Source organism: Hypanus sabinus, chromosome 23 (genome assembly GCF_030144855.1).
Source record: "Hypanus sabinus isolate sHypSab1 chromosome 23, sHypSab1.hap1, whole genome shotgun sequence".
Classification (NCBI taxonomy): domain Eukaryota; kingdom Metazoa; phylum Chordata; class Chondrichthyes; order Myliobatiformes; family Dasyatidae; genus Hypanus; species Hypanus sabinus.
Window position 1 is genome coordinate 45191404 of NC_082728.1, and position 27943 is coordinate 45219346.

Below are 27943 nucleotides of genomic sequence, written 5' to 3' on the forward strand. Positions count from 1 at the left end.
CTGTCAAATCAAATATCCGCATCCCAGGTGTCCGGGTCATTGCACTATAAAGTAAGAGGCTGGACCTTCACTGGGTCCATTTGCCAATTAGCCCTTCGTGCCACTTAAACTTCTGCCGAAACTTGGCCAGGCGCAGGTGATCTCAACTCTCTTTTTTTCCATCTCTTTACCGTAAGTCTGTGTTGACGGCCGATTGCGACCATGGCCGTGCAGCAGTGTCAGTGCCTCCACCTCGTTTAAATTTCCCTCTTGCCTCCTGTTGCAGAGAGATTGTCCCATGTTGTTGTTTAATGATGGCTGCTAGCACACAAAAAGCCCCTCTGTGGCTGCCCTAATCACTTCAGTATGAATGCGTGATGGTGTCCCATCTATAACCTTCGGCGATCCAGTTTGTTCAATCCACCAGTACATAACAGTTCACCAGTAAACTGGCCAGGCTCCTGAATCCTGCAGTTTCAGTCCACTTGGTTCTCTATTGTATTGGCGGGGGGGGGGGGGGTTTCCTCCTTACTCTTACCTCTAAACATTTAGCTTTCTATTTAACGTGCAGATCCTGCTTACCATGCCAAAATGCTTAATTAGAACAAAATGTTCTTGGCATGATTTGATGAGAGAGAAAGACACAAACTCCAATTATCTACTTAGAAATATAAAGCTATGTTTATCAGGACAGAACAGAGCAGGCATTAAAATACTTATCTCGGTGTGCATCTCACTGCAGCACACCTCCACATGATCTGTAGCACTCTTCATGACCTGCCCAATGACAAGGCCTCAGAGAACTACTCACAAGCCCTGTGACCACTCTACTTTTATGCCCTTTCCACTGATATGAAATGCTGCAGTAACTGGACCAATACCATGTCAAGCCACCAAGTCAGAACCAATCATCATCTGTCACCACTCTACACAAGTCTCACCCCTGTATTCAAACAGCTCTTATGTTCCTATGGTTGTTCCCACAGTAGTAATGAAAGGGCTGTTCATTCAAGGCCACAGTGGTGGTGTGACATTTCGCATGCACAAAGATTAACCCTCTACAATACAGTCAGGTAACTGGGACAAATATCAGAAACGTTGCCTTTACTTTGGATATTTGTTATCAAAGTGCAAAGTAAATTTTATCTGTTTTATATTTTGTAATTAATTTAAATCAGTTTGTAGAGATCTGTTTTCACTTTGACATGAAAGAGTCTTTTTCTGTTGATCAGTGTCAACAAAAGCCAAATTAAATCCACTGTGATTCAATGTTGTAAAACAATGAAACATGAAAACTTTTTATAGACATTGCATGTGTTGCCATTTGAACCCTGAGATTCATTTCCTTGTGGGCGTACTCAACAGATCTGTAGAATAGAAGCTGTGACAGTATCTATGTAAGATCAACCACAGTGCAGAAGAAAATATAGGATATTAGCAATAAATAATGTTAACCAGAGATGAAGAGTCCTTGAAAGTGAGTTCATTGGTTGCGGGAACATTTCAATGATGAGGCAAGTGAAGTTGAAGAGCCTGATGGTTGAGGGGTAGTAACTATTCTTCACCCTAGTGGTGTGTGTCCTGAGGCACTTGCACCTTCTACCTGCTGGCAGCATCAAGAAGAGAGCATAGCCTGAGTGGTGAGGATTCCTGATGATGGATGTTGATTTCCTACGACAGTGTTTCATGTAGCTGTGCTCAATGGGTATCTGCTGTTTTTAAGACTTGTCTTTGTTTATTTCTGGTAGAACTCTAGGAGAGTCTTGGGCACAGGTGAAGAAAAGTTTGGCAGATGAAGCTGAGGTTCATCTGAAGTTTTCATCCAAGGTAATGAATTGTTTTACAAATTTTGCCATAATAATAGGAATAAAATAATTAAATACCAAACTCCGTTGTGGCCACAATACTAAATCTATGGTACTGCTAAAAGACCTGTGAGAAAGCAATTCTTGGAACATTCGTCCCTTTATTTCAGGGCTCCCCCCCCCCACCCCTCCCAGTTCAACAAGGATTTATTTGTTGTGTACTCTCCACACAATCATAAAAATAGTCTTATTAAAATTGATGTTCATCAACACAGGAAATGATTTATAAGCCAAAAGTACAGTCAGTTACTAACACAGGAAAGGCATAGACTGTTGACTTTTCAATGATTGCAATATTGGTGCTATACTGAGATAGAATGCGATCAGATAAAGATTTTGAGCTGTGCACTTTTGGAACGTTTTCAAATTGACAGTGTCTATATGCATTTTTGTTAAGAGTTCCAATTTTCTTTTATGAATTAACCCCAAGTAAGTTCTGTGAGCTCCACTGCCCTTCAATATCTGGCTGTATTTGCCATTGAGAAGGCAACAAAGATGAAATTGGAAATACTCCCACTTATTGGCTGATTGCAGCTTTGCATGGAATATAGACCAGTGTAGCATATTTACAGGCTCTTCAGCCACGGTATCTGGATTGAGCTCAATGTCAATTTAAGCTGCTCATTTGCTGACGTGTGGTCCATATTCTTCGGTTTGCTGCCTGTTCAAAAACAAGAGAAAATCTGAAGACGCTGGAAATGCACAAAATGCTGGAGGAACTAAGCAGGCCAGGCAGTATCTATGGAAAAAAAAATACAGTCAACATTTTGGGCTGCCTGTTGATGTGTCTGTCTAAATGCCACTCAAGCACCCATTTAATGCATCATCCACATCCTTCTGTTTGGTGAATGCCGATGCAGAGTACTCATTTAGGATCTCAGCCACTTCTTTTCACTCGGTACATAAATTCCCTCTTTTGTCCTTGAGTGGACCTCCCCTTTTGCTGGCCACTTCTTGCTCCTAATATATTGTTATTATAATATGCCCTTGGATTCTCTTTAATTCAATTTCCAAAGGATATTTCATGGCCTCCTAAGCTGCCCTAATTCCGTTGAGGTTCTTTCCTGATTCCCTTATATTCCTAATGAAGCCCGTTTGATTTCAACTTCCTTAACCTCACACGTGTTTCCTTTTTCTTTTTAACTAAATTAATAACACCTCTCCTTATCCAAGGTTGCTGAACCTTGCTGTCCTTATCTTTCATCCTCACTGGAATAGTCTGGTCCTGAACTATAAGCAGTTGTCTTTTAAAAGACTCCCACAGATTAATGCTGATCAAAACTGAGACGAGCAGCCATTTGTCCTACACAGGTGGTGTGCCTGAAGGTAATTATTGCTTTGCCTTGGATGACATTAATCTGAAGAGTTTGGAGACTGGTCTGTCTGTTTGTGCTTCCCACTCAGCTGCTCAGTCAGCCAACAGTCAAACTGGATTGCAGTTGATAAACATAGCTACAAAACAATGCCACATTCCTCCAATTGCCTTAATGACAGGAAATCCTATTCTGTGGAGCTCGGGAAACAATCTGTGCCCAGGCATTAAAGTTTCTGATACTTGTTAACTGTTTAAAAGGCAGACATATTAAACAACATTTTTTTTTGCAATGTCACAGCTGGGGATATTCTGATTATAAATTCTGTGGGAGGAATCCCAATGCACTTAAAGCTTTCTGCATTTGATTCCTCTTTGATTTTGTTTCATAGCTGCAGAGTGAGGTGGAGAAACCACTGCTATCATTCCGAGACAACTTCAAGAAGGATATGAAGAAGTTTGACCACCATATATCCGACCTTCGCAAGCAACTGAGCACTCGCTACGCTACAGTGGAGAAGGTATGTATGGTTGTCAGTATTAAAGCAGTGTCTGAATGGAAGAACTATCATTTTCAGAATTGCATAGCTCTTAAAATTAGGTCTAGCGTAGAGAAGATATATTTTTTAACTTTTCAGCCTTAAGTTTTAGTTACCTTTCCCACTACGCTACAGATGTGATAAACAATCAAGCATTCCCACCCCCTCTATTACTCCAGTCACTGCACTGTAAATACTTTAAACTCTTTATAATGCTGTTTATATTGTAAATACATGCATCTATGCATATTTTATTCTATATCCATAGTTTAACCCCTAAGTTTAGTTCTTATATATATTTTTATTCTTTATAATTATTGAATATCACTTTGTTGCAACAACGCAACACGGCAATGTATCTAAATATACGTGGCGAATAACTTTGATTTTTGATTCTTGATCCTTGAATCCTCCAAAGGAAAGTCTTGAAAGAGCCGTCACCATTGTAAAACATTCACTTGTGGGAAGTGAAAGATGCTAACAAGGCAGGTATTTAAATCCTAATCTTCCTTTGCCATTTCCGAGAGCAGTACAGAGCGAAGCACGTGGGTGAGTGGTGCCACATGTGGGCCAAAATAGATAAGGATGGCAGAATTCCTTCCCTAAAGTCGATTCGATGAGTTTTATAGCAATCAGTTAGATACATTGCTACAATACAGAGACTAGTTTGATTCCCACCGCCACCCCTTCCTCCAATCCCACATGTAGTTACTTTGAATTTAAATTACACATCTGCCAGGATTCTGGTTTGTGGACACAAGGTCAGATCTCGATGACTATGTCTGGTAGCATAAACACAGTGCCACCGTGCCAAATGAAGTGGGAATTTGAGCAGCAGCTCCATACCTTTAAGAACAAGTATTGTTCTAGATACCAGGGTAACTGTCCTGCTGACTTCAAGTTATGTAGTAGCATTGTTATGTCAACTTGAGAGAGCAAATGGGATGATTCAATTTATTTCAACTCAGTAATGGTATTTTGACATATTCCCTAACTTTGCACTGAATCGTCACCCCAGGTTTCTATTCTTGATCCTCAGAGTTGATAAACTCACAATCCTGTGTCTCGATGGGTAGCGTGGACAATTTTGGATATTTATCCTAATGCTCGGAAGTTTGTTCAGAACCCCTTTTGCAGTTATTATAGGAAGCTATAATTAAGTCTCTGAGTGCATAAATCTGTTGTATAATTTTTAAGCACCAAAAGGTAACCTCAAAATTAAAGGGAAATAAAATCTGGATGTAATTTGCCATTGTTCATTTTGCATAATTACATAAAATTCTCCCTTTGATGTAGATTTACTGTTTAACATACAGGCAAAGACTCCTCGCTCTATGTCAGCAGTTAAATCGTAAACCCACACTCTTGAATGTACCTTCAGACTGGTTAAGATTTGTTCTGGCTCGTTATTGCATGAGCAATATAGCAACAAAGGAGCAAAGCAATGACAGTCAAACACCGGTCTGTCAACTGAGGGATCAAGCTGACTGCAGCAGGAGCGCAATAGAGATTCTTGCTAAGATCCCAGTCACGTATTGTCGCCTTCCAGGATCCAAGAAGTTGAAACAGTGCATTTACATAATTAGGTGTCAGCATCATGTCACAATGGCAGTGAAATCTTTGATGTTGCTTCTTTGGAGTCTTGGTTCACTCTGGAATTAATATTAAATTGCTGATATTTTCTGGGGCTCATCCAACACTCAGATCACTATCGTCTCAAAAGTTCAGAGGTAAATTTCATTGCAGACAGCTGTCTCTCTAATTCCTCTGGGCTTTGAAGAACGGCTACTTTATGTACAACTGCCTGTTGTGATGTGTAGACTGTTCTTTAAAGAGAGAGATGATAAATAGACAATTATTATATTACTACAATAAAATAGAAAAATCTTGTCAGGCAACATCTTTGAAGAGAGAATTTCAACATTACAACATAATGATCTTGTATTTGAATCCTATTGTTATTAGCATGCTGTAGCAGCCAAACCAAAACAAATGCCATTGTCGACAACCTCATGGATTTGCTATATTGCACAGTGCTCCAAAATGCTCCAAAAGTCAAGGATATGTATTCAATCCTTTATAAGCAATTAGCAAACATACACTCTTAAAGCGATGAATCTTAAGCATACCCAAGTGTAAGCTGAGCATAATTGCCCGTCAGCAAAAGATACAACATCTGTCGGTCCAAGTTACTATAAAGTGCAATGAACAAAGCATGAAGATGTAACTCATTCCCCTTGCTTTTACCACAGCCTCACTCACTGATTACTATAATAAACATGGACCACGGAATGCAGTGCAGACAGAGAACAGATGCATGGCTCCTACAAGTACAAAGTACAATGGTACTGTATTAATCTAGGAAGATGACTGTTCATGAGATAAGGGAAGAAAAAGACTTAAATTCCTAGATCTAGGTACACAAATGGTGTTAGAGCAGTTCATAATAACCTTGCGTAACTTCTGCCTTGACTAGACTTTCCATCTCCAGTTCCCTCCACGACTTTCTGCTAGGTCATACCAAGTTACCAATTTACAGGTGTAGGTTTCTGGGTCTCATTCTTTCTGTCAATCTTGACATTATGTCCCATGCACATCTAGCTCTCAACCGTGTAGTAAAAAGTGACAGCATATTGTCATTGGGTGAGAGAAGTACCCACAAAGTGGCCTATGTTGCACTATGGGACAAATTTGAGATTTACCCCACAAATTGCCAATCAGCCTCATGAATCAATTTTGCTGTAATGATTGTCCCGTAATTTTATTTTGATTTTGATATCCCTTGCGATTTTATTTTTAGTTTCTATTTTACTGTCACCCTCACTGGTTTGTTATCATTGGTACCTCTTCCATTTACCAGGTCTTTTATTTACAATTCTTTGTGCTTTTCCTTTAGCACTGTCCAGTACATTCAGTCACGTAACGCTATTTTTTGTTTGATAATATTCTCCTCCTAATGAAGTATCCTTCTTTATTCAACATTTCCTACTTAATGTTTACTCTCCAAGAGATTTGTCAGTTTTCAGCAGCCCAGCTCTGCCTCTTTGCTTAAGGCCTGTCCCACCAGGGTCTGGCACAAAGCCCCTTTGCTTTTCTCCATGTTAGACATATTGGGGTAGATTGTCCTTATTGAATCATTACTTCTTGTTTTTGCATGCTCACCTTAACCGGACCTGGATGCACAGGCCCTTTCTCTCGGGTCTTCCACACCATTAAGTACAGATGCTGATTGCTTTGTGGGTGGTGCAGTGTGGAGATCCTGTCCCTGATGAGTTTCCAGAGATGGTGGTATTACTTGTGAAGCCTGTTAGTCATTTTGAGTTTTTATAAGTGTATTAAAATACAAGTAATTTTAAATTTAGTATATGATGAAAAATTATAACCACTTAATGTTTTAACTATATGCATAGATATAAATCAAGTGCATTACGAAGGTATGTCAAACAAAGCCAGTGTGATTTGTTCTTTCTTAAGATCACTAATAAGTTGTTACTTAATCATTTGGATGGTTCAGGACTTTCGGTCAGAACTTGCTGCCTGTGATGAAATACCCCACATCTACAGCTGACCTGTGAGTCAAGTCCAAATTTACTTTATCCAAACCCTCCAGTGTCCACACTGCCCTAAGATGTTTTGTCTCAATAGTGAGATTCTGTGTCGCAGAACTTGGGTGGGCTAACACCACTAATCCCGGCAAATCAGCTGATGAACAGCTAGACAAGTATCAGTTCCAGTTTTGTCAGCTGTCAATCATTCACGAGTTTAATGTTTCTAATACCTTGACATTCAACACTGTTCTAAAGCCATTGAAAATCAAACAGGGAAATATTTATGAAATTAATAAAAACTAAATAGAAAGTTTAACTAAATAATTAAAAAATATATAACTGTCTTGTACTAGCATCTGTTCCTCTCAGTCACGATGGAGGAGGTTGCTCTTCTTCTGATAGTTCTAATCCAAGGCAGGTTCTTTAGCATAAACATCGAGGAATTGTGATAAGCTATTGGATGCCTTGGAATACAGTTAGCAAAGCTTCAATAGCCAGGACTTTTGCACTTGCTCTGGAATCCTGAACTTCATGATATTTACTGCTTGTTGTGGAACTAAAGATTTTTCCAACAAATCTGGTCTACTCTTGCAGAAAGCTGTCAGAGCTAACTCAAAATTTTTGTGTTTCTGATCTGTCTTTATCCCAATCCTGATAGAAGTTGATTTTCTTTTTATCACCATTTACAACCATTCTCCCTTAAATACATTTGGTTAATCCTTGCCTTCATACTTTCTACAATGTCACAACCGTAACCTATTATACTTCTCCCATATGAGTCTCAGATTCTTGATAACCCCTCCTGTTATTGACTCAAATTTATCTGTAATTGCAATCTTGTTCATCTCAATCTATTTCTCCAGCTTCTTTCGCAGTGCTAATAATGTTCAAAAGTTCAAAGTAAATTTATTATCAAAGTGCATTTATGTCACTGTAAAATACCCTGAGATTTATTTTCTTGCAGGCATTCACTGTAAATACAAAGAAACTCAGTAGAACCAATAAAAAAATCTATACACCAAGATGGACAAATAACCATTGCGTATAAGACAACAAACTGTGCAAATACAAAAAGAAAACAATAAATAAATAAGCAATAACCATTGAGAACATGAGATGAAGCATCCTTGAAAGTGAGTCCCCAGGAAGTGGGTGTCTATATGTGGTATGCTCACTTCCTAATCCCGACCTTTCAGAAGCAAAAATGAAGTGGAATTGAGTGTTAGTCATTCCTGTGTTTAATTTGCACTTTATTTGCAATTCATTCAATTGATCCATGTATATATGTACATAAAGAGCACTTTTATTTAGAATTTTATCATAGACGGGGATTTCAGTCAGGCTTGTTTGAAGAAATCACTGCCCAATTACCATCAGCATATAACCTGTAGCACCAGAGGTCCCAACACATTTAGACCACTGTTATACTACAGTAAGGAATGCTTACTGTTCCATGCCGAGATTGCATTTTGGAAATCTGCTCACTTGGCTGTCCTTCTCCTACCTGCATACAGGCAAAGGCTAAAGTTCAAAGCTCCAGAGACTGTGACAACAAAGAGATGATCACAGGAGGCAGAGAAGCAGCTGCAGGATTGCTTTGAGTTGGTGGACTGGGCCATGTTCAAAGACTCATCTGGGGATCTGAATGAATACACCATGTTGTCACTGTTAAGGAAACAATTGTAGATGAGTGTGCCTCTTCAAAATCATTCATCGTCTTCCCCAACAAAAAGCCCTGAATGAATCATGACATCTTCAATCTGCTGAGGCAGGATTGGAGATCTTGGCATTCAAGTCTGGTTCCCAAGAAGGTTATAAGAAGTCCAGGTATGATCTCCAGAAGGTCATCTCACGGACGAAGTGGCAATTCCGGACTAACTTAAATCAATAAAGGATGCTTGACAGTTGTGACAGGGTTTGAATGCTATCACCTCTTAAAAGGTAGAATAAAGTGACATAGGTGACAAGAGGGCTTTGCTTCTAGATGAGGTCAATGCCTTCTGTGATTGCTTTGACCATCAAAGCATGGAGGAACCATCATGAGTTCCTGCAGCCCTCAATGACCCGCTGATGTCAGTCTCTGAGGGTGACATGAGCATCCTTCAGGAGGACAAACCCACGAAAAGCATCAGGCAACGACCGTGTACCTGGCCAACTTTCTGAAGTGTTCACTGAGATCTTTAACCTCACACTGAGGCAGTCTGAGGTACCCATCTACTTCAAGCAGGTTTCAATTATACCCGTGCCCAAGAAGAATATGGTCAACTGCCTCAATCACTATCATCTAGTAGCAATTATATTCACCGCGATGAAGTGTCTTGAGAGACTGGTGATGCAACATATCAACTCCTGCCTGAGAAGCGACTTGGAGCTGCTCCGATTTGTTTACCCGTGCTACAGTTTCGCAGCCGATGCCATCTCATTGGCTTTTCAGTCAACCCTGGATCATCTGGACGGCAAAGATCCATGTATCAGGATGCTCTTTATCTACAGTTCAGCATTCAGTTTCATCATCCCCTCAAAATTAATCAATAACCTTCTAGACATTGGCCTCAATTCCTTCCTGTGCAATTGGAGCCTCGTTTTCCCCACTTGCAGACCCCAGTCAGTTCCGATTGGTTACAACATCTCCTCCACGATCTCCATCAGCACAGGTGCACCACAAGGCTGTGTGCTTAGCCCCGCTCTACTTGCATTACACTTATGACTGTGTAGCTAAGCACAGCTCCAATGCTATATTTAAGTTTGCTGACGACACCACAGTTGTAGGCCAAATCAAAGAAGATGATGAATCTGATGTTGGAGAGAGATTGAAAATCTGGCTGAGTGGTGCCACAACAACCTCGTACTCAATGTCAGCAAGACCAAGGAAATGATTATTGACCTCAGGAGGATGAAACCACAGGTTCATGAGCCAGTGTCATCAGGGGTAGAGAGGGTCAGCAGCTTTTAATTCCATGGTGTTATCATTTTGGAGGACCAGTCCTGTGCCCAGCACATAAGTACAATTATGAAGAAAGCACAGTGGTGCCTCTATTTTCTTAGGAGTTTCGTTGTGACATCTAAAACTTCGAGAAGCTTTTATAAATGTGATGAAGAGTAGATTGACTGGCTGCATCACAGTTTGGTATGGAATCACCGATGCCCTTGAACAGAAATTCCTCCAAAAAGTAGTGGATAGGGGCCCAGTCCGTCACAGGTAAAGCTTTCCTTGCCATTGAGCATTGCTACACAGAACATTGTTGCAGGAAAGCAGCGTCTGTCATCAGGGACCTCCACTACACATGTCATGCTCTCTTCTCGCAGCTGCCATTAGGAGGATGATACAGGAGCCTCAGGACTCTCACCACCAGATTCAGGAACAGTTATTATCCCGCAACCATCAGGCTCTTGAAACAAACTTCGCTTACCCTATCACTGAACTGTTCCGTCAACCTATGCATTGTTGCACTTTGGTTGAATGCCCAAGTTGTTGCGGCCTTTTATTATGGATTTAATGGGTGTGCTGGAAAGAAAACTTGATCTTGGTTGTATATATATACTTTGATAATAAATTTACTTGGAACTCAAAATGTCTTTATGCAGTAATACGCTGCCCACAGTCTAATTACTTCCCTGATTTGATGATAATACATCTTGTATCTTTTACTTTGCTTGTGGAGGCATTAACAGTTGATTTACTCTTTAAGTTTGTCATTTTTAAACGGTTGTTGCAGTTGAGACAAGTCAATAGTCTGAATTGCTGGAGAATTGTGGTGTGATATTATATGCCTCGCTGATTGTGATGTGGTATTGTATGAATTCCCTGAAAGGCACAGGAAATCCCACATGACTCAGCTGTGGCCAGTAAGTGCTAAAATTGACAGAAGTTGTATCTCTGTGTGCACGTGGATCATTGCATTAGCTGATCTACATGTAGAAGATGGTTATATACTTGCAGCCAATTGTTGATCATGTGCTATCCTTTCAAATGCTGATCACTGTTGTCTTTAATCATCCTGCAACGTTTTGTTGGAGGGCAGCAAGCGCCAAAGGCCCAGAAATTCAGCAGTTCTTTGAATATTAAATAACCTCATGGGCTTTTGGTGTGGAGTGCAAAACCTATGCTGGATGAGGTAACTAGAGTGAGAACTGAGAGCAATTGTAGGTCAAAATAATGAAGTTAGGATTTCATTACTGATCATGAAACTCTGATGCTGAACTTACACACAGCATAACTAGTTTTTGAGGTACAGTATGCACAATGTCTTCTGTTCTCTCTTCTCTATCAACCTGTCACTTTATCATATTTATTGGCCTCCCCAGCTTCTCACATTTCCTGGAAGTGTAGCCTCTCTTAATCTTGGCATTATAGTGCCACCTATTTGCCCAAAAGTAACCACACTTACATTTGTCCAACACACAAGCTGAAGACTTGAAACTTTATTGATCATCACTAGTTTCAAGATCAATATGTTTTGCATTATGTTGATACTGTGAGAAGATAAAATGAAAACTTGCCTCCTGATTCTTTGCATTCTGTACTTAAAACCAGTGAAGAAGCTCTTTCATTTTAACTTTATGTGGCCACCGAACAATGCAGTCTGGTCCTTGCAGTATTAGGATGAATGAGTTCATTAATTTGAAGCTACTAATTCCATCTAGTGATGCTGTGTCCATGCATCAGACTGCGATCATGCTAGCAGCTTTCAGATAAATCCTTCAATTATTCAGTTAATATGACTATTGCAGCCACTTATACCAATCTTCTGCTAAAGGAAGGGTCTCAAGATCTGACGTGTAAGTTCTTTGTCTTTTAGTTAGGCAATTTTTACAATCTTCATAATCATGCCTGTTGTCTTGTACCATCCACCCAGTACAATCCATCACCTGACCCACGAACTTTTCATACACTTTGCATCTTTAGTCTGGAGCTGCCTTTCCTCTATTACTTTCATTTAATGCCCCTTCGAAAACATTTCTCTTAAGCAAGTGTAACTTCCTCAAAGTTGCATGTTCACAGTGTCCTTTGCTGCTGTTCAGGTTGATCCCAAGGAAAGGAAAGCTGCTTTGGATCTGGTCTAACTGAACTTGCATTCCTCACAGGCTCGAAAAGCTTTGGCAGAGAGACAGAAGGACCTGGAGTTTAAGACTCAACAACTGGAGAATAAGTCTACTTACAAAACAGAGGAAGACATCAAGAAAGCCAGGCGGAAATCGACACAAGCAGGTAGGGTATGGCACAGTTTTCGGACATTGAAATTAAGCGTTTTGGCTGTGGTGGTTGGTCTTAACTGTAGAATCTCTTGTGGTGTTAATGGAGTGAAATAAATGGACTGTTGTAACAAACTGTAAAATGCGGAAGAAAGGGTGATGCATGTTAGAAAAGTGAACAGAATGTAAGTTGTTATTCTCATGGTGGAGCTATTTGTGAAGTTTACTTAGTTCAATTCAATCTTCCAGTTTTACGTTGGAGAGTAAAGGTACCGGGACAAAACTGGAAGCTTTTAAATAGTCCGATTGCCAGACAGATTTGCTAGTTGGGGATCATGTGGGCTTCCTCATGTGGCTACATTGTGTGCTGTGACTTTGGGCGAGCCTCTTCACTTGCAGCATCAAGGCTGATGGTCCTGAATGCGCTAGCCTCGATTCAGGCTCATGTGACCTGCCCACAATAAAAAAGTCATGTCTCCTGTGAAATGATGCTAGATTGTGAGTACTTTTACAGAAAAATGGTATTTTGAAGAAACATTTGAAAGAGATATTTAAAATGGATGGAATATCTGGTCATAAGAGTAAACAAGGACTTTTCTTGAACCAAAGCCATGAAAATTAGCCAACATATCCATAGTTTTTATGACTAGGCCGGGGTTTCAGTCAATATATCTTAAATGAGCAATGTAGGCTGCTCCTAGTCTAAAGGGTAGTTCCATCCATCCCATTATGATAATGAGCTAGCCACTCACACGCACTGCTCCTTTATCAATTATTACGTTATCAGCAAGGATCAGGCAAGTAGAGAACTCTCCTACCAAAGATGCCAGAGCTGCCTTCGTAGCAGCTAAATTACACCCTGTGCTGACCAACAGTCAAAGGCATATGATTAAATGTGATTGCAAAAAATATGAAAGTAGATACTGTATTTTGAAAATTATTGGAATGCCTAACTCATTAGAGAACACTAAAAGTAACTGAGTGCATGAAAAGACAAAACCTCTAAGCTGGTACAAATTCAGCATTATAATTTCAGACAAACTATTGCAAGTTGACATTTCAGTGGACTCTGATACAGTGGCAAGAAATCTAACTTTCTAACTTGTCCACATGTACAACCCTTGTGGTCTGGACTGTCAGGGCTGCTCCCTCTGGGGGGAGAATATGTGCTACTGATGTATTTTACTCTAAACAAAAATTTTGGCAACGCTTCCTGATAATCTCCATCAGTGCCAATCAAATATGCACAGTAACAAATTTTACATGGAATAGAATCCTTTTTGTAGCCCCTCACTGGGCTCGTGTGCAAAATTGGTTCATTTGCCAGCTGTGCTAACAGCCGCTAGACGCTCCTGTTAGAAGGCCACCTCTCATAAACAATATCTGTCTATGGTCAGTATGATTTGGAGTTCAACCTAACAGGAACAACATGATATTCCGACTATAGAAACCTCGATTTGACTGGATGCTGTGTAAATGTTGCCCATACACAATTGACGGCCGGCAAGAAATAACAGATTGCACACCGCATAACATTATAAAGGGTGTATTTACAAATTGTAGTTTATTGAAAAGTTAGTAGGGAAGGGAAAAGAGAAAAACAAAAGTGTCCATTACATTCCAAATGTGCACATAACGTTGGAACTCATCCTAACGTTGTCTTTTTTTCTCACGCTGGACCATTGGTCTGTACGAAAGTACACACCGCATTCCAAACTTCACTCGAAATCCATCTCAAACAAACAGACTTTCTCTTCGGAGTATTGGCCCTTCTTCGAGACATTGATCTGCACAAAGCACCGTGCAAAAGGGACTCTCCTTCCCACCATCCTGATTGGCAGACAGAACATTCCAAGCGGAACAGCAGGGCTCTTATCTCTAAGCCGAAACATTCTACCAGCAGGGCACACTGCTTTTGCAGAAAACTGCTGAAATGAAATCTACAGCCTAGCAGTATAAGTCTTAACCAGGGCATTACATTATAGAGCGTGAAGGATAAAAGACAAGAACTGCAAATTTTTTGTTCCTTAGATGCACAGGCGACTGATGAGATTCTCCTGTGATCACTGCATTTCAACTCACTTGGAAGCAGCAAGTCTAGTTGTCATTTTTTTTTTTATCCACAGCTCCTTGAAGTAATTTTTTACAAAGAGTTAGAAAACGGGAAGTATACAATGAGGGAGGAGGTGGGTTATCTCCTCCATCTGACCCAATCTTGGAAAGATTATTGATAATCAGTTAGCTCATGTATGACTGACTTTATGATCCAAGTGGGCTCAATGTCAACAATTGTTCAGCTGTGAATGTGAAATAGGCACCAGTGTATATGAATGGAACTGTAAATGATACATCCAATATTAAGGTATTAAAATATCTTACAGACACAAAACATGGTTTAACAGTTGCCACAGTCGTAGCATAGTAACACATTTCTTTTGAAGTGTGTTTTGTTGATAATTATTATGTAAGCAGGCCATCCTGATGAATAAAACTATTCTGGATGTTTCTCACAAAAAAATAGAATTTTTTGTAACATTAAGTGAAAGATTTCAAAGGATGACAAGTGAAGGGCCAAAAAACTTCCCCTCATAGAAGAAGAAAATTGCTGGTTGAACACAGCAGGATAAGCAGCATCTGTGTATGGAAACGTTTAGTCAGTTTGAGACGCTATATTGTTAGTGAGAGGGCAGAGGGAAGAGAGCCACTTAGCACTAGTGAGAGGAAAGTCTGAAGCAAAGACTGGCAGGTGACGGGCACAACTAGTTATGGGAAGGATGACAGGCAGTTGGAACCAAGGAGGGGAGAGTGATGAGTAAAGAGAGGGTGGAAGGATGGTGGAAGTGAACAAAGGGAAACTAAACCTGTGTGGGCTATTGAGAAAGGAAAGGAACACTGGGAGTGGGCTACCTCAGAGGCCTTTTCAGAACACTTAGTGCAACTGATCATGTTGGAGGTGGTGTTTATGAATCTCTGCTTCCCCTGACAAGGCTTCAAGGTCCCAGGATGGCTGTGGTCTCAAGGTGGCTTCACCCTGTATTCCTTCCTTACTTCCACCAGTTCACATGGGTACTCTCTCCCTTTGTTCACCTTTTTTAACCTCCCCCCCCCTCTGAATCCATCTGCCCATCGTCCACATACCAATCTCTCTTAGTTCATCCCTCATATCCCCCTCCCCCCACCTGACTCTATTTACCTAATTTCTATTTTCTTATCTTTTTTTTGTTTGCCTACCAGTATCTGTTTCACCTCTCCCTCTGTATTCTCTGTATGGGCTGTCTTCCTCTATATTCAGTGTTGAGTGAATGTCAATCATCCTGGTGCCTCTCAGATGCTACCTGAGTTCACCCATCAGTTTATTTTTAACCCGGATTTCAGCATGTGACTCCATATTTCTCCTTATACTTGGGCAAAGTCCCTTCTTAATTACTACAGTTAAAGCTGATTTTCTCAAATTCCAGCAACAAAGTGCATCCTATATCTTGCTGGATCCTGACAGATGTGCTTGGCTTCGAGTATATTGTTGACATTATGATAAATGCTTCCTATTAATGTTTCAGGGCTACGCTGCTCGGTGATAAAATAAATTTCAATCAACTTGCATTTAGTCCTTGCTTTGGGATGTTAATATCAGCTAGTGTATTAGCGTAATTTGTTTATTTAATGATAAATATTGACCAGAACACCAGGAACGCACATGCCTTGCATCATGTCAAGAGATTATATTTGTCTGCAGGCAGGCTTGCAGTATAGCAGATTGAGAGGTGCTTCCTCAAAGTGCAGCAGGCCCTGGGTATTCTGAAATATTAGCGTTGGTTATTGAGAGTGCTTCGAACCCATAATCATCTATTGCAGAGGCAAGATAGCTACCACTGGACCAAGACAATCACTTGAGGCAGAGTTATTGTTACCATGGGATTGTTCAGATTTTCTGTTTGCCTGCTGTTAACACTATTAAAACATTTTCAAATAATTGTTGACAATGAGATATTACTTTCCTATTTATATATTTCAGCCCAGTCTTGTGCAGAGCATAATTGAGAATAAGCAAGCCCGTGAGCACACGGTAATAAACATATCTAAAACTACTTTTACTTTTGAGTTTTCAGGCACTAGGAGAGATAAGCCCAAATGGCCGTCCCTGGGAATTCTGGGTTTTACTAGCTGAAATCTGTTAGTTATCAATGAAAGGCACAGTCGCGAATGGAAGTTTTCTGGTTTCTGTCTTCTTTTTATGGATATGTTTGTTGAGATAACGGGGTGAAATAAGCCCTTCCAGCCTTTGTGTTGTGCCACACAGCAATCCTGTTTTAACCCTCGCTTAATCATGGGACAGTTTACAATGACCAATTAACTTGGCAACCAATGCGCCTTTGGACTGTGGGAGGAAACCGGAGCACCTGGAGGAAACCCACGCTGTCATGAGGAGAACATACAAACTCCTGACAAACAGCGGTGGGAATTGAACCTGGGTCACTGGTACTGTAAACTGTTGTGCTAACCACTACACTACTATGCTGCCCCAACTCGCTTCTTGTTGAGTATCCCTCCAGGATCTGTGTGTTCCTCCTAGTCTTCCTGCTCGTGCCTGTATGACCTATTTTTCCCTGTCATATGATGGTCGTGCTTCTGGTCGCCTGGGCCCTTATTTGAGTACAGTATTCTCTTCTCAGATCTTTTCTCCTTTCGCTCTTTCTACATTTAAGATGCTACTAAAGCCCAACTTGACCTGACTTTCAAACTGTCTTTTTCTGATTAAGACATGCAAATGAAACTTGTTATGATTTTACATGTTTGCATTCCCATGGTTACTCAGAATTCCCCGCCCCCAGTAAATGAGCGGAGCCAATTGAAAGTTCTTGCAACATTGCTGAACTTTGTACCCAGTGGGAGCAGCTTCAGCATGTCAATGCACACAGGACTCCTTCAATGTTTTGTTATTTGCTATTACAAGTTACTGAAATCAAATTTGAATTGAAATACACTGTCAGTTTTATAACTCTCAGCAAATAACAGAGAGGGCGACACACTGGGAAAAAGAGCGAGAGACTTACATTTTGTCAGAATGAGTATGGAAATTTGGGAATTTTAAACATCTGTATTTGCAAAGTAAGGTGCCAAATTCTTCTTTTGCTTCCTTTCCATTTTCAGTGACTATGCGCTTAGTGGATTGACTTGGACAATGCTTTCAATGTTGGCTGTTGATGAAAATTAGCAGCTGTTGTAAATTACAATTGAGAGCAAAATATTTCCCCATTGGTGATTCAGAGCAAAGAAGCTGTAGTAACCGGACTTGAATCTGGCCAATATAAATAAGGCAGATTTGAATGTTGCTCTCTTCCAGGCCAAAATTATATACACTCCACATGGCACATGTGTTTGTCTGCAATTTAACACCGCCCTGCATCTGTATTAATGGGCTGATCTCCTGACAGGCAATCATTAAAGTACAAGTAACAACATATGGAGAATGATAGAATCAGACAAAATAAATATGAAAATGCACAGTTAGGTTTATCTCTTTAAAAAAAATGCCAATTTTTTTGTTGCTTTCTAAGAGCTCATTCTCTGCCATTTGCAGCCAAGGCGAAAGTCCCCAGTTCTTTCCGTAGTTGGAAGAATGCCACACATCTTCTGATCCTGAGCTTGCCTGTCCTTGAATCATGCTGTTCCTTACAGTGTGATTCTGTATGCAGTCTTCCGCTTTCAGCCACCAGTTGCTGATGGCTCTCAGAATGAACCTGACAGCTGGTGAGACTCCTCCCCCTAGCTTATCCACTCTTGAAATTAAATGTTGGTCAATATTTCAAAAATTAAAAGCATGTGGAAAATAATAAAATAATACACAACTAAAACTATTAGAAACTTGTTTGTAAGCTAAAACAGTAAAATACATTCACACTTTATATGTATTTAATTTAAAAATAAAATATCTAGTTAGCATTCTCCTAGAAGTTGTTTCATCCTATATATATATAAATCGATGGGGCTTTTGCACTTGGGTCAGGTGGGAAATTGCACTGGTCTCACTAATATTATAAGGGGATTGCTGATGGAAAATTGCTAGATGCCAGTGACTTAGGTCAGTACTAGCAGTGGTTATTGAAACTTTTGCAAGGAATTGTGGGATACTTCACTCAGAAGAATTGGTATCCTTCCCTCCTGAACTGCACGTTAAGTCATTTGCTGTTCCTTTCCAACATTTTTCCATGCATACAACTTGCCACCCATCTTAGGAGAGTCAGTAAGATCTAAGGCATTGATCTTGATTTAGGTAAAGTTCAAATGTCATGAAAAACTGAAGACCCACCACAGGCCATGTGGGCTCTGACAAGTTATTTGTCAATTTGAGTGCTTTCCAATTATCCCTACACCTGCTCCTCTATTGCTTAATCAATTTCCTACTGTTGTCATATGTTAGTTGCTCAGCTGGGAAGCAGGGTTGCCAGAGGTTATTGATATAAAATTATTGAACTGAGCTTAGTGATTCAATAGGGCATTATATATTTGGAAAGGATGTTTCACCACGGCTGTAGGGAAAGAGGTGTGGAGTGATACAGATGAGGTAGTGCTTTCAAGCTGCCCACAACAGGTAGTCAGTCTTAGTAAAATATGAAAGTACTTTCAGTCAATAGCTAAGTGACTGGAAATTTTAAAAAATGATTGAAGAAAAGATAAAATGGATCAGTCATCATTGATAAGAGAATGGTGTTTTACTAGACCACGAATAAGAGGTTAATGTTTGTACTGTAATTTACATTCTTCACTGAGCACTTCCTCCTCATTTCCTGTAATGCAGGAGGAATTTTGATCTTTAAGAAAGGGCCACAACTGTTCTACCATTTCAGAGTCGTCTCAAATTCTAGCAAGGCAGGGAGGAAAACAGGGGTTATGGGCAGGACTTCTGGCAGCTCCTTCCAGAGCTGAGACCAATAACTCCCTGCAGTGAGTTCCTTTATGCTTATTGTAACAAGCTTACAGAGTAGTGTGACTCAAAGAAGGGGGGAGCAAGTGAACTAATTCATAGTAAGGCAGGTGGGTGTCCTCTGATTGACTTGGTCTGAAATGTGAGATAGTGGGGGGAAGAATGTATTTTTTTTGGCAGAGGAAACTTCCCTCTACTCCTTTGTCAAAATGACTTTGCCCCACTTTGCTGCCTAGTTGGGTTGAATTAAACTTGCAAAACTCCCTTCTTCAGTATCACTCCTTTTTACTTTGTACTCCATTTCCCGCTTCCCATTAACTGTCCTGATGCAGGTTTTCAACCCAAAACATCAACCAATCCTTTTCTCCTACAGATATTACTTGACTCACAGAGTTCCTCCAGCAGATTGTTTTTTTTTTGCTCCAGATTGCCATGCTTGGGATTTGGCCCTGTGCAAATCTAGTGACCTCTCACTGATACAGGGTATCCATGGCATTACTGATAATTATTACCATGGGTGTGACATTGTTATTGCTTCCAAGATCCATTTCCCACATGATACAAGTACATTGAAATCAATGGTTAAGAAACAACTGGTGAGACTTTGCCAATTGGATGTTCTGATTTAACAACAGAATACATTAAACAAATTGAATAAGGGTAAGAGAATGTGCATTTTGTTTTAAACTTTAGGGGTGGTAAAAGTAATAACTTTAGTTTTGCCAAGCCATTAACAGATTTTCTAGACTTGCCTGTGCTAAGCACCTCCTGGAAAAATGTGTTTATGATAAATACAATCAAGTCAATACAATGGTGGCAAAATTCACGTTGAAAAATAACATGCTGCTGATACTTCTATATCATTAGAAAGCCAAATTTTTAAGAGTTGTGACGGAACCAGAATTTGAACAGGTCTGCTCGGGTGGGGTGGCACACTGCTGTGGCTGATGGACTGCAGTCTCACTGCTACGATGATCTGGTTTCAATCGAGACCTCCAGTGCTGTCAGTATGAATTCACACATTTTCCTTGTGACCACATGGGGTTCCCTACAGGTCATTTAATTCCTTTCCACATAGCAAAAAATGTGTGTTTTGGTGGGTTAATTGGCCTCAATAAATTGCTTCCAGTGTGCAGATGGGTGGTAGAAACTGCATTAAGTTTAAGTTCGAGTTTAATTATCATTCAACCATACACATGAATACGGTCAAATGAAACAACGTCCTGCGGGGCCAAGGTGCAAAGTACAGTACCAACAGTCACGCACAGCACATAACACCTCTAGTTATGATGGTAGAAAAACATAGTCACAAAAAATATATAGTGCAGGTCCCTGAGTGTCATGCCTTGTAAAATGTTGGTGCATGGGATGTTGTCCTGAAGCACATTTCTGCAAGAACAACTCATCACGTGCTAGTGCAGCTGAAGACGGACACAATCCAGCTTGCCTTCCATCGAGTGAACACTGGAGGGCAGCACCAACAGAGGGGGCAGCCCCCAACCCAGGAAGGAAACCGAAATGCCCACAGGGCCTCCAGCATCTCCCAACCTGGTGGCTACAACAGGCAACGTGACACGAAGGAAGCTGGCACAAGGGCCTGGTCTGCACAACAGCTAAGGCAACACAGCTGCCCTGCAGTTGGTCTCGCCAATGAACAAGCCTTACCATATTCTGCATTACCAATGTCCAATAGGGTCTTGTGATTACAATAAAAATGTCCAAGACACTCATTTGCACCACTTGTTAGAAGGTCTCTGATGCCTTCATCCTTGGGGAACAATAGCAGGGGACAAAATACCAACACTGCTTGTCACAAGTCCAGCTCCTCTGCTTTCAAGGAACTTGTTGATGGAGGTAGATCTGCAGTACCTGATGCTCTTGGTATCCATCATTAATAAGATGTAAAGGATGCCTGATTTACACTATTAAGCTGCTGGGACTGTTAGGAGAATAAAATAGGTTTGTGTAAGATGAGTGTCAATAGACAATAGACAACAGATGCAGAAGTAGACCATTCGGCCCTTTGAGCCTGCACCGCCATTTTGAGATCATGGCTGATCAACTACTATCAATACCCGGTTCCTGCCTTGTCCCCATATCCCTTGATTCCCCTATCCATAAGATACCTATCTAGCTCCTACTTGAAAGCATCCAGAGGCAAAGCATTCCAGACCCCCACAAATCTCTGGGAGAAGAAGTTTTTCCTTAACTCTGTCCCAAATGACCTACCCCTTATTCTCAAATCATGCCCTCTGGTACTGGACTCTCCCAGCATCTGGAACATATTTCCTGCCTCTATCTTGTCCAATCCCTTAATAATCTTATATGTTTCAATCAGATCCCCTCTCAATCTCCTTAATTCCAGCGTGAAAATGGTGATTGGTGGTCAGTAAGTTAAAAGGTTTGTTTCAGTGTTGCTTAAGTGTTGCTTAGTGATTTTGGAAATGGTGGGCAGTCTAATGTCCCAAGCTTGGGTGAACAAATGAGAGGGTAGAGCAGTAAAATTCTGTAAGGGTGGGAAGTTCATGTGAAGCACTGTAGGGTTACGCATTTCAGAGAGCAGTTCCTTGAGACTTTAATCACACTACAGAGCCCTGAATGTCGGACATCGGCACAATCCCTTGTGAACAAAGCAATGGACAAATGGTTTGCAGTGTTGAGATCAGCCATACTTTGTACAGATATACAGACATTCTGCATCAAATCAGGCCCCGACTCCAAGGAGTTTGAAATCTCATTGCAGTCTGTTGACCCTGGCAAATGAGTCAGGGATACTGTTTTGGGAAAAGAAAGTCAGAGAAAACCCACCAGACCTCTTGCTAAATGTAACTAATGTGAAAGAGGATTTCTTTCAGAAGCACTACAGAACCTCTGCTGTCTTTTATTGTGTGAAATGTTATATAGTTGTCTAAAAATCAGATACTGAACGATACAACTTCTGATAGAGCTGGATGCTTAGGGTACTGTTCATAAAGTCAGTGAATTTGGCTCGATGTTGGTCTGTGAGTGTGCTGCTTATGACACACACACAGGATGTTCCAAGCATGTACTTTGCAATATCTTCTGTCTAGCAATTGGAAACAGAAAATCTAAACATTTTGTTCTCTGCTCTAAAAGTAACTTTATTGCATAAATCTCCAGCATTGCATTAATTTGCAATGGAATAATGGAGTTGGTGCATTGGTACCAAGTAATTTGATACAACTCTAATAATAATTGTGTTTCATGGGTGAGTTTTTCATTTTGCCAGATTTTACATGACTGTGGAAATATGCAGTAACTGATTAACAAATAATAGCAGGCAGTGATGTGCAAGGCATTTTTGAGTACCAGCAGTTATATGTTCACTGGATGGTTCACACTTTCCATAAGCCAGTTCTGCTTCTGTTGGCTTCCCTGAGGCCTTTTTTTTTTATGTAAAGCTTAAGCAGATAAAGTTTGGAATCAGGAACCTGACTCCCATATGACCCTTAAGTTATTCACTTCCTGACTCACCCGCCTTCCTTTCTGGTATTCTCCCACCACGCCTTTGCCCACTACTTTCTTTAAACACCACACCAGATGATGCTCATACACTCAGAGAGAGCATCCAACCAGAGCCTGTAAGACATACCCATCCATGTCTTGACAACCCCTTGGATCACGAGTCTCAACCAGGCCATATTCTTCTTTCCCTGAACCTGACAATAGTGTCAGATTTACTCAACTTGTGCACTGCTGCTGACAGCAGAATAAAAGATGACCTCTTCTCGCAAAGTTGATTCAATTGTGCCCAATACGTTAGACACAGTTAAGTTTCCAACTGGTGTGATCACCACCCCACCAAATTCTATTTTTCTCTTCCCTTCTCATCTCCTTCCCACCCTATCCTCATGATCTGTCCATCTCCTCTCTCTCGCTCCCCACCTCTTTCCCTTTACTCCATGTTCCATACTCTTTCCTATCAGATTCCTCTTCCTTCAGCCCTTTACTTCTCCACCTGTCAGCTCCCAGTTTCTCACATCATCATCGACACGTACAACACACTGAAGGAACTCAGCAGGTCGGGCAGCATCCGTGGAAACAAGCAGTCAATGTTTCGGGCCAAGACCCTTCGTCAGGACTGAAGAAGGAGGGGGCAGGTGCCCTATAAAGAAGGTGGGGGGAGAGTGGGAAGGGGAAGGCTAGTAGGTGCCAGGTAAAAAACCAATTAGAGGAAAGATCAAGGGCTGAAGAAGGGGATAGGCAGGAAAGGTTAAGAAGGAATGTAAGGGGAAAGCACTATGGGTAGTGGAAGAAGGCAGAATTATGAGCGAGGTGATAGGCAGCTGGAGGAGGAGGCAGAGTGAAAGTGAGATGGAGCAAGGGAGAGGGAGGGAATTACCGGAAATTGGAGAATTTGATGTTCATACCAAGGGGATGGAGACTACCCAGACGGTATATGAAGTGTTGCTCCTCCAACCTGAGTTTGGCCTCATCATGGCAGTAGAGGAGGCCATGTATGGACATATCCGAATGGGAATGTGAAGCAGAGTTGAAGTGGGTGGCAACAGGGAGATCCTGTCTGTTATGGAGGATGGAGCGGAGGTGCTCGACGAAGTGGTCCCCCAATCTGCGTTGGGTCTCGCCGATGTAGAGGAGGCTGCACCGTGGACCAGGCAGTCGCGGAGGGAACGATCCCTGCAAAAAGTGGAGAGGGGTAGAGAGGGAAAGATGTGTTTCATGGTGGGGTCCTGTTGAAGGTGGTGGATCCGGAGTCTGGTGAGGTGGTAGGTGAGGACAAGAGAAACACGGTCCCTGTTGTGGTGACGGGAGGATGGGGTGAGGGCCGAAGTGCGGGAAATGGAGGAGATGCGGGTGAGGGCATCATTGATGACAGCAGAAGGGAAACCACGATTCTTACATCATCATCTTCCCCACCCACCAACCTTCCTCCACACCTGGGATCACCTCTCACCTGCCAGCTACTACTCCTCCCCTTCCCACTAGCTTCTTATTCTAGCTTCTGCTCCCTTTTTTTCTAGTCGAGATGAAGGGTCTTAGCCAAAACATCAACTGTTCATTTCCTTCCATATCTAATGATTGACCTCAATCAGAATCAGAGTCAGGTTTAAGCCCACTATCAGCTGCGCTAACACTACTTAACTAGTTGATAAGTCTTGATCCTGCTGAGTTCCTTCAGCACTTTGTGTGTGTTCCAGCATCTGCTGAATCTCTTGAGTATATGTAGCTCCAAAATGATATTTAACTACTGCACAAAGACTACTTACCACACCTTGGTGGATACTGAGGAGGTTCTGGGTTGGTATACTCTGCAAGATCAACTGAAATGAGAGAATCTGTGCGAGTCTGATCTAAAATTAATGTTATTGCTTAAATCTCCAGCGTTACATTAATTAGCTATACAATAACAGTGGGTGCAGTAGTGCCAAGTAATTTAATACAACTGCAGTAATCTATGTGTTGATGGGAGAGAGAGTTTCAGGTCATGAGACTTTCCTGCTAGAATGTAAAAATGTGTAATATCATTAACAAATAATACCTCCTTAAATGTTTCTCTCTCTCCATCCCCCTCTCTATCTTCTTACCCCTCCCCCAAATGTTGAGTTTAAAAACTTATTGCTACTATCTTAGGACTATCTTTACACAAGGCTGGTAAAATAAGTACAGTCGGGTAAAAGTGACTGATATCAATCACTGTGCAGCAAAGGTAGGCGTGATCGTGGTGGGCCCAAAACCTCATTTCTGTGACTGACTTTGTTCAAAGTGCTGCTCCCCACTTAACAGTCACAGAGCAGTACAGCAAAATGAGTCCATGCTGACACAGTGCCCACCCATCCGCTCCCAGTTTCATGTGTTCATCCCATATTCCTCCAAGCCCTGCCCCTCCATGTCCGTACCTGTCCAAGTGCTTCTTAACTGATACGATCGTACCTGCCTCAACCACTTCTTCCAGCAGCTTACTCTGTATACTCACCATCCTTTGTGTGAAAAAAATCATACCTCATATTCGTTTCATAATTTTCCCCCTCTCACCCTATACCAATGCCCTTAGTTTTGGTCTTCCATACCCTGGGGAAATGACTGTTACCATTGACATTATCTTTGCCTTTCATAATTTTAAACATTTCTCTCATTCCGCTGTGTCCAAGGAGTAAAGACCTGGTCTAAATAGCCTCTCACTATAGCTCAGGCTGCATATTCTCTGCACTCTGTCCAGTTTAACCACATCTTAACGGGTGACCAAGACTGTATATGGTACTCGTAGAATGGCCTTGCCAACAAATTATGCAACTGGAGGATGATAACCAAGCTCTTTATACTCAGTGCTCTGACTGATAAAGGCCTGTGTGCTTAAAGACTTTCTTTTCCTAGCCTGTCTACCTGTGACACCACTTTCAATGAACTATGCACTTGTATCCTTAAGTCTCTGTGTCCTATTATACTCCTTGTTACCCTGCCATTCATAGTACAAATACATTTACCACTCTTCTGCCTGCTTCCCTAAGTGATCAAGATTCTCTTGTAATCAGTGATAACCTTTTTTCATTATTGACAACACTATCTAATTTGTGTCAACTGCAAAGTTACTAATCAAGTCTTGTGGATTTGCATCTAAATCATTTATATAAATCTAGAATAAGAAGGGTCCCAACATGGACCACTGCAGCACAACACAAGTCACTGGCCTTCATCCCGAGAAACAAACTTCAACCACCACCCTCTACCTCCACTTTACTAGCTCTCCCTGGATTCCCTAGGGCCCAACTTTCCAGACCACCCGACCATGGTGCCAATATTGAAAACACCCTACCTTGTTGAAAGCCTTGCTGAAGTCCAGAGAGACAGCATTCACTGTCCTACCTTCATCTACCTTTTTAGGTACTTCAGAAAGCTAAAATGTTTGTCAAGCATGATTTTCCATCCAGAGTTATGCTAACACATCCTAATTAGTCTCTACCTCTCCATCTGATAGGCCCTGTCCCTCAGAATTCCCTCCAGTAACTTCCCCACAACTAATGTCAGGTTGACTGGCGTGTAGTTCCCTGGCATGTCGTTGCTACCCTTCTCAATGACTGGAACATTAGCCAGCTTCCCATCTCAAGGAACTTCACCAGTGGCTAACAATGAAGCAAATATCTCTGCAAGAGCCTTCACTACTACTTCTCTAGCCTCACACAAAACCCAAGGATGCATTCAATCAGGTCGAGGGAATTTATCCACTTTAATGTACTGTAAGGCTAGAATACCTCCTCCCTGGCCATATGAATGACCTCTGAAATATTTCCACTATTTTCCCTTATCTCTTGAACAATCACAATTTTCTTCTCAGTTAACAAGGAGGAGAAATTTTCATTAAAAATCACACCATCCCCTGGTGCTCAAAACATAGGCAACCCTGCTGATCTCTGAATTGTCCTACTCCCTCCATAGCCAGCCTTTCACTCTTTATATATCTATAGAATTTATTGGGATTTTCCTCAACTTTACTCAGGTACTAGAGAGTACCTTTGTGGCTGTACCCCTTGTCAACCCCTGTCTGAGTACTGTCGGTGGGGGGGGGGGGAACAGCCTACCTGGGGGAAGCAACAGTGGCTACACCTCTGGCAAAGAGTCTGGCCCTGTGACTCAGAAGGGTAGGGAAAGGAAGAGGAAGGCAGCAGTGATAGGAGACTTCATTGTTAGGGGTCAGACTAGCAATTTTGTGGACACAGGAAGGAAACTCGGATGGTAGTTTGCCTCCCAGGTGCCAGGGTCCGGGATGTTTCAGATCGTGTCTAAGACATCTTGCAGTGGGAGGGAGAACAGCCAGAGGTCTTGGTACATATTGGTACCAATGACATAGGTAGGAAAAGGGAAGAAGTCCTGAAAACAGACGACATATAGTTAGGAAGGAAGTTGAGAAACAGGACTGCAAAGTTAGTAATCTCGAGATTACTGCCTGTGCCATGTGACAGTGAGAATAGGAATAGAATGAGGTAGAAGATAAATGTGTGACTGAGGGATTGGAGCAGGGGGCAGGGATTCAGATTTCTGGATCTTTGCAACCTCTTTTGGGGCAGGCGTACAGAAAGGACGGGTTGCTCTTGGGGACCAATATCCTGGTGGGGAGGTTTGCTAAGGCTACTGGGGAGACTTTAAACTACAATTGTTGGGGGGGGGGGGGAACCAAACTGAAAAGACTGGGGAAGAGGCGGTTGACTCACAAATTGAAAAAGCTTGGAAACAGTGTTGAGGGAGGATACACAGATGATAGAGAAGGGAATGAGCTCAGACTGAAGGTTTGAGATGTGTCTATTTTAATGCAAGGAGTATTGTGAACAGAGCGGTTGAGCTTAGAGCGTGGATCAGTACTTGGAGTTATGATGTGGTGGCCATTTCACAGGCTTGGATGGCTCAGGGACAGGAATGGTTACTTCAAGTGTCAGGTTTTAGATGTTTCAGGGAGGGAGGCAAAGGAGGTGGGGCGTGGCACTGTTGATCAGGGATAGTGCCACGGCTGCTGAAAAGCTGGACGTCATGGAGAGATTGTTGACGGAGTCTCTGTGGGTGGAAGTTAAGAACAGGAAGAGGTCAATAACTTTACTGGGTGTTTTTTATAGGCC

General features: G+C 41.5%; 1 protein-coding gene across 2 annotated transcripts in view; it reads left to right on the top strand.

The window, feature by feature from the left end:
• gas7b (growth arrest-specific 7b) overlaps positions 1 to 27943 on the top strand; it is a 501012-nt gene that overhangs the window by 430406 nt on the left and 42663 nt on the right. For both annotated transcript variants that reach the window (XM_059948836.1, XM_059948837.1), the window contains exons 9-11: positions 1728 to 1806; positions 3549 to 3677; positions 12329 to 12452. In XM_059948836.1, coding sequence (XP_059804819.1) covers positions 1728 to 1806; positions 3549 to 3677; positions 12329 to 12452 — 332 coding nt within the window. The remainder of the gene's footprint in view (positions 1 to 1727; positions 1807 to 3548; positions 3678 to 12328; positions 12453 to 27943) is intronic.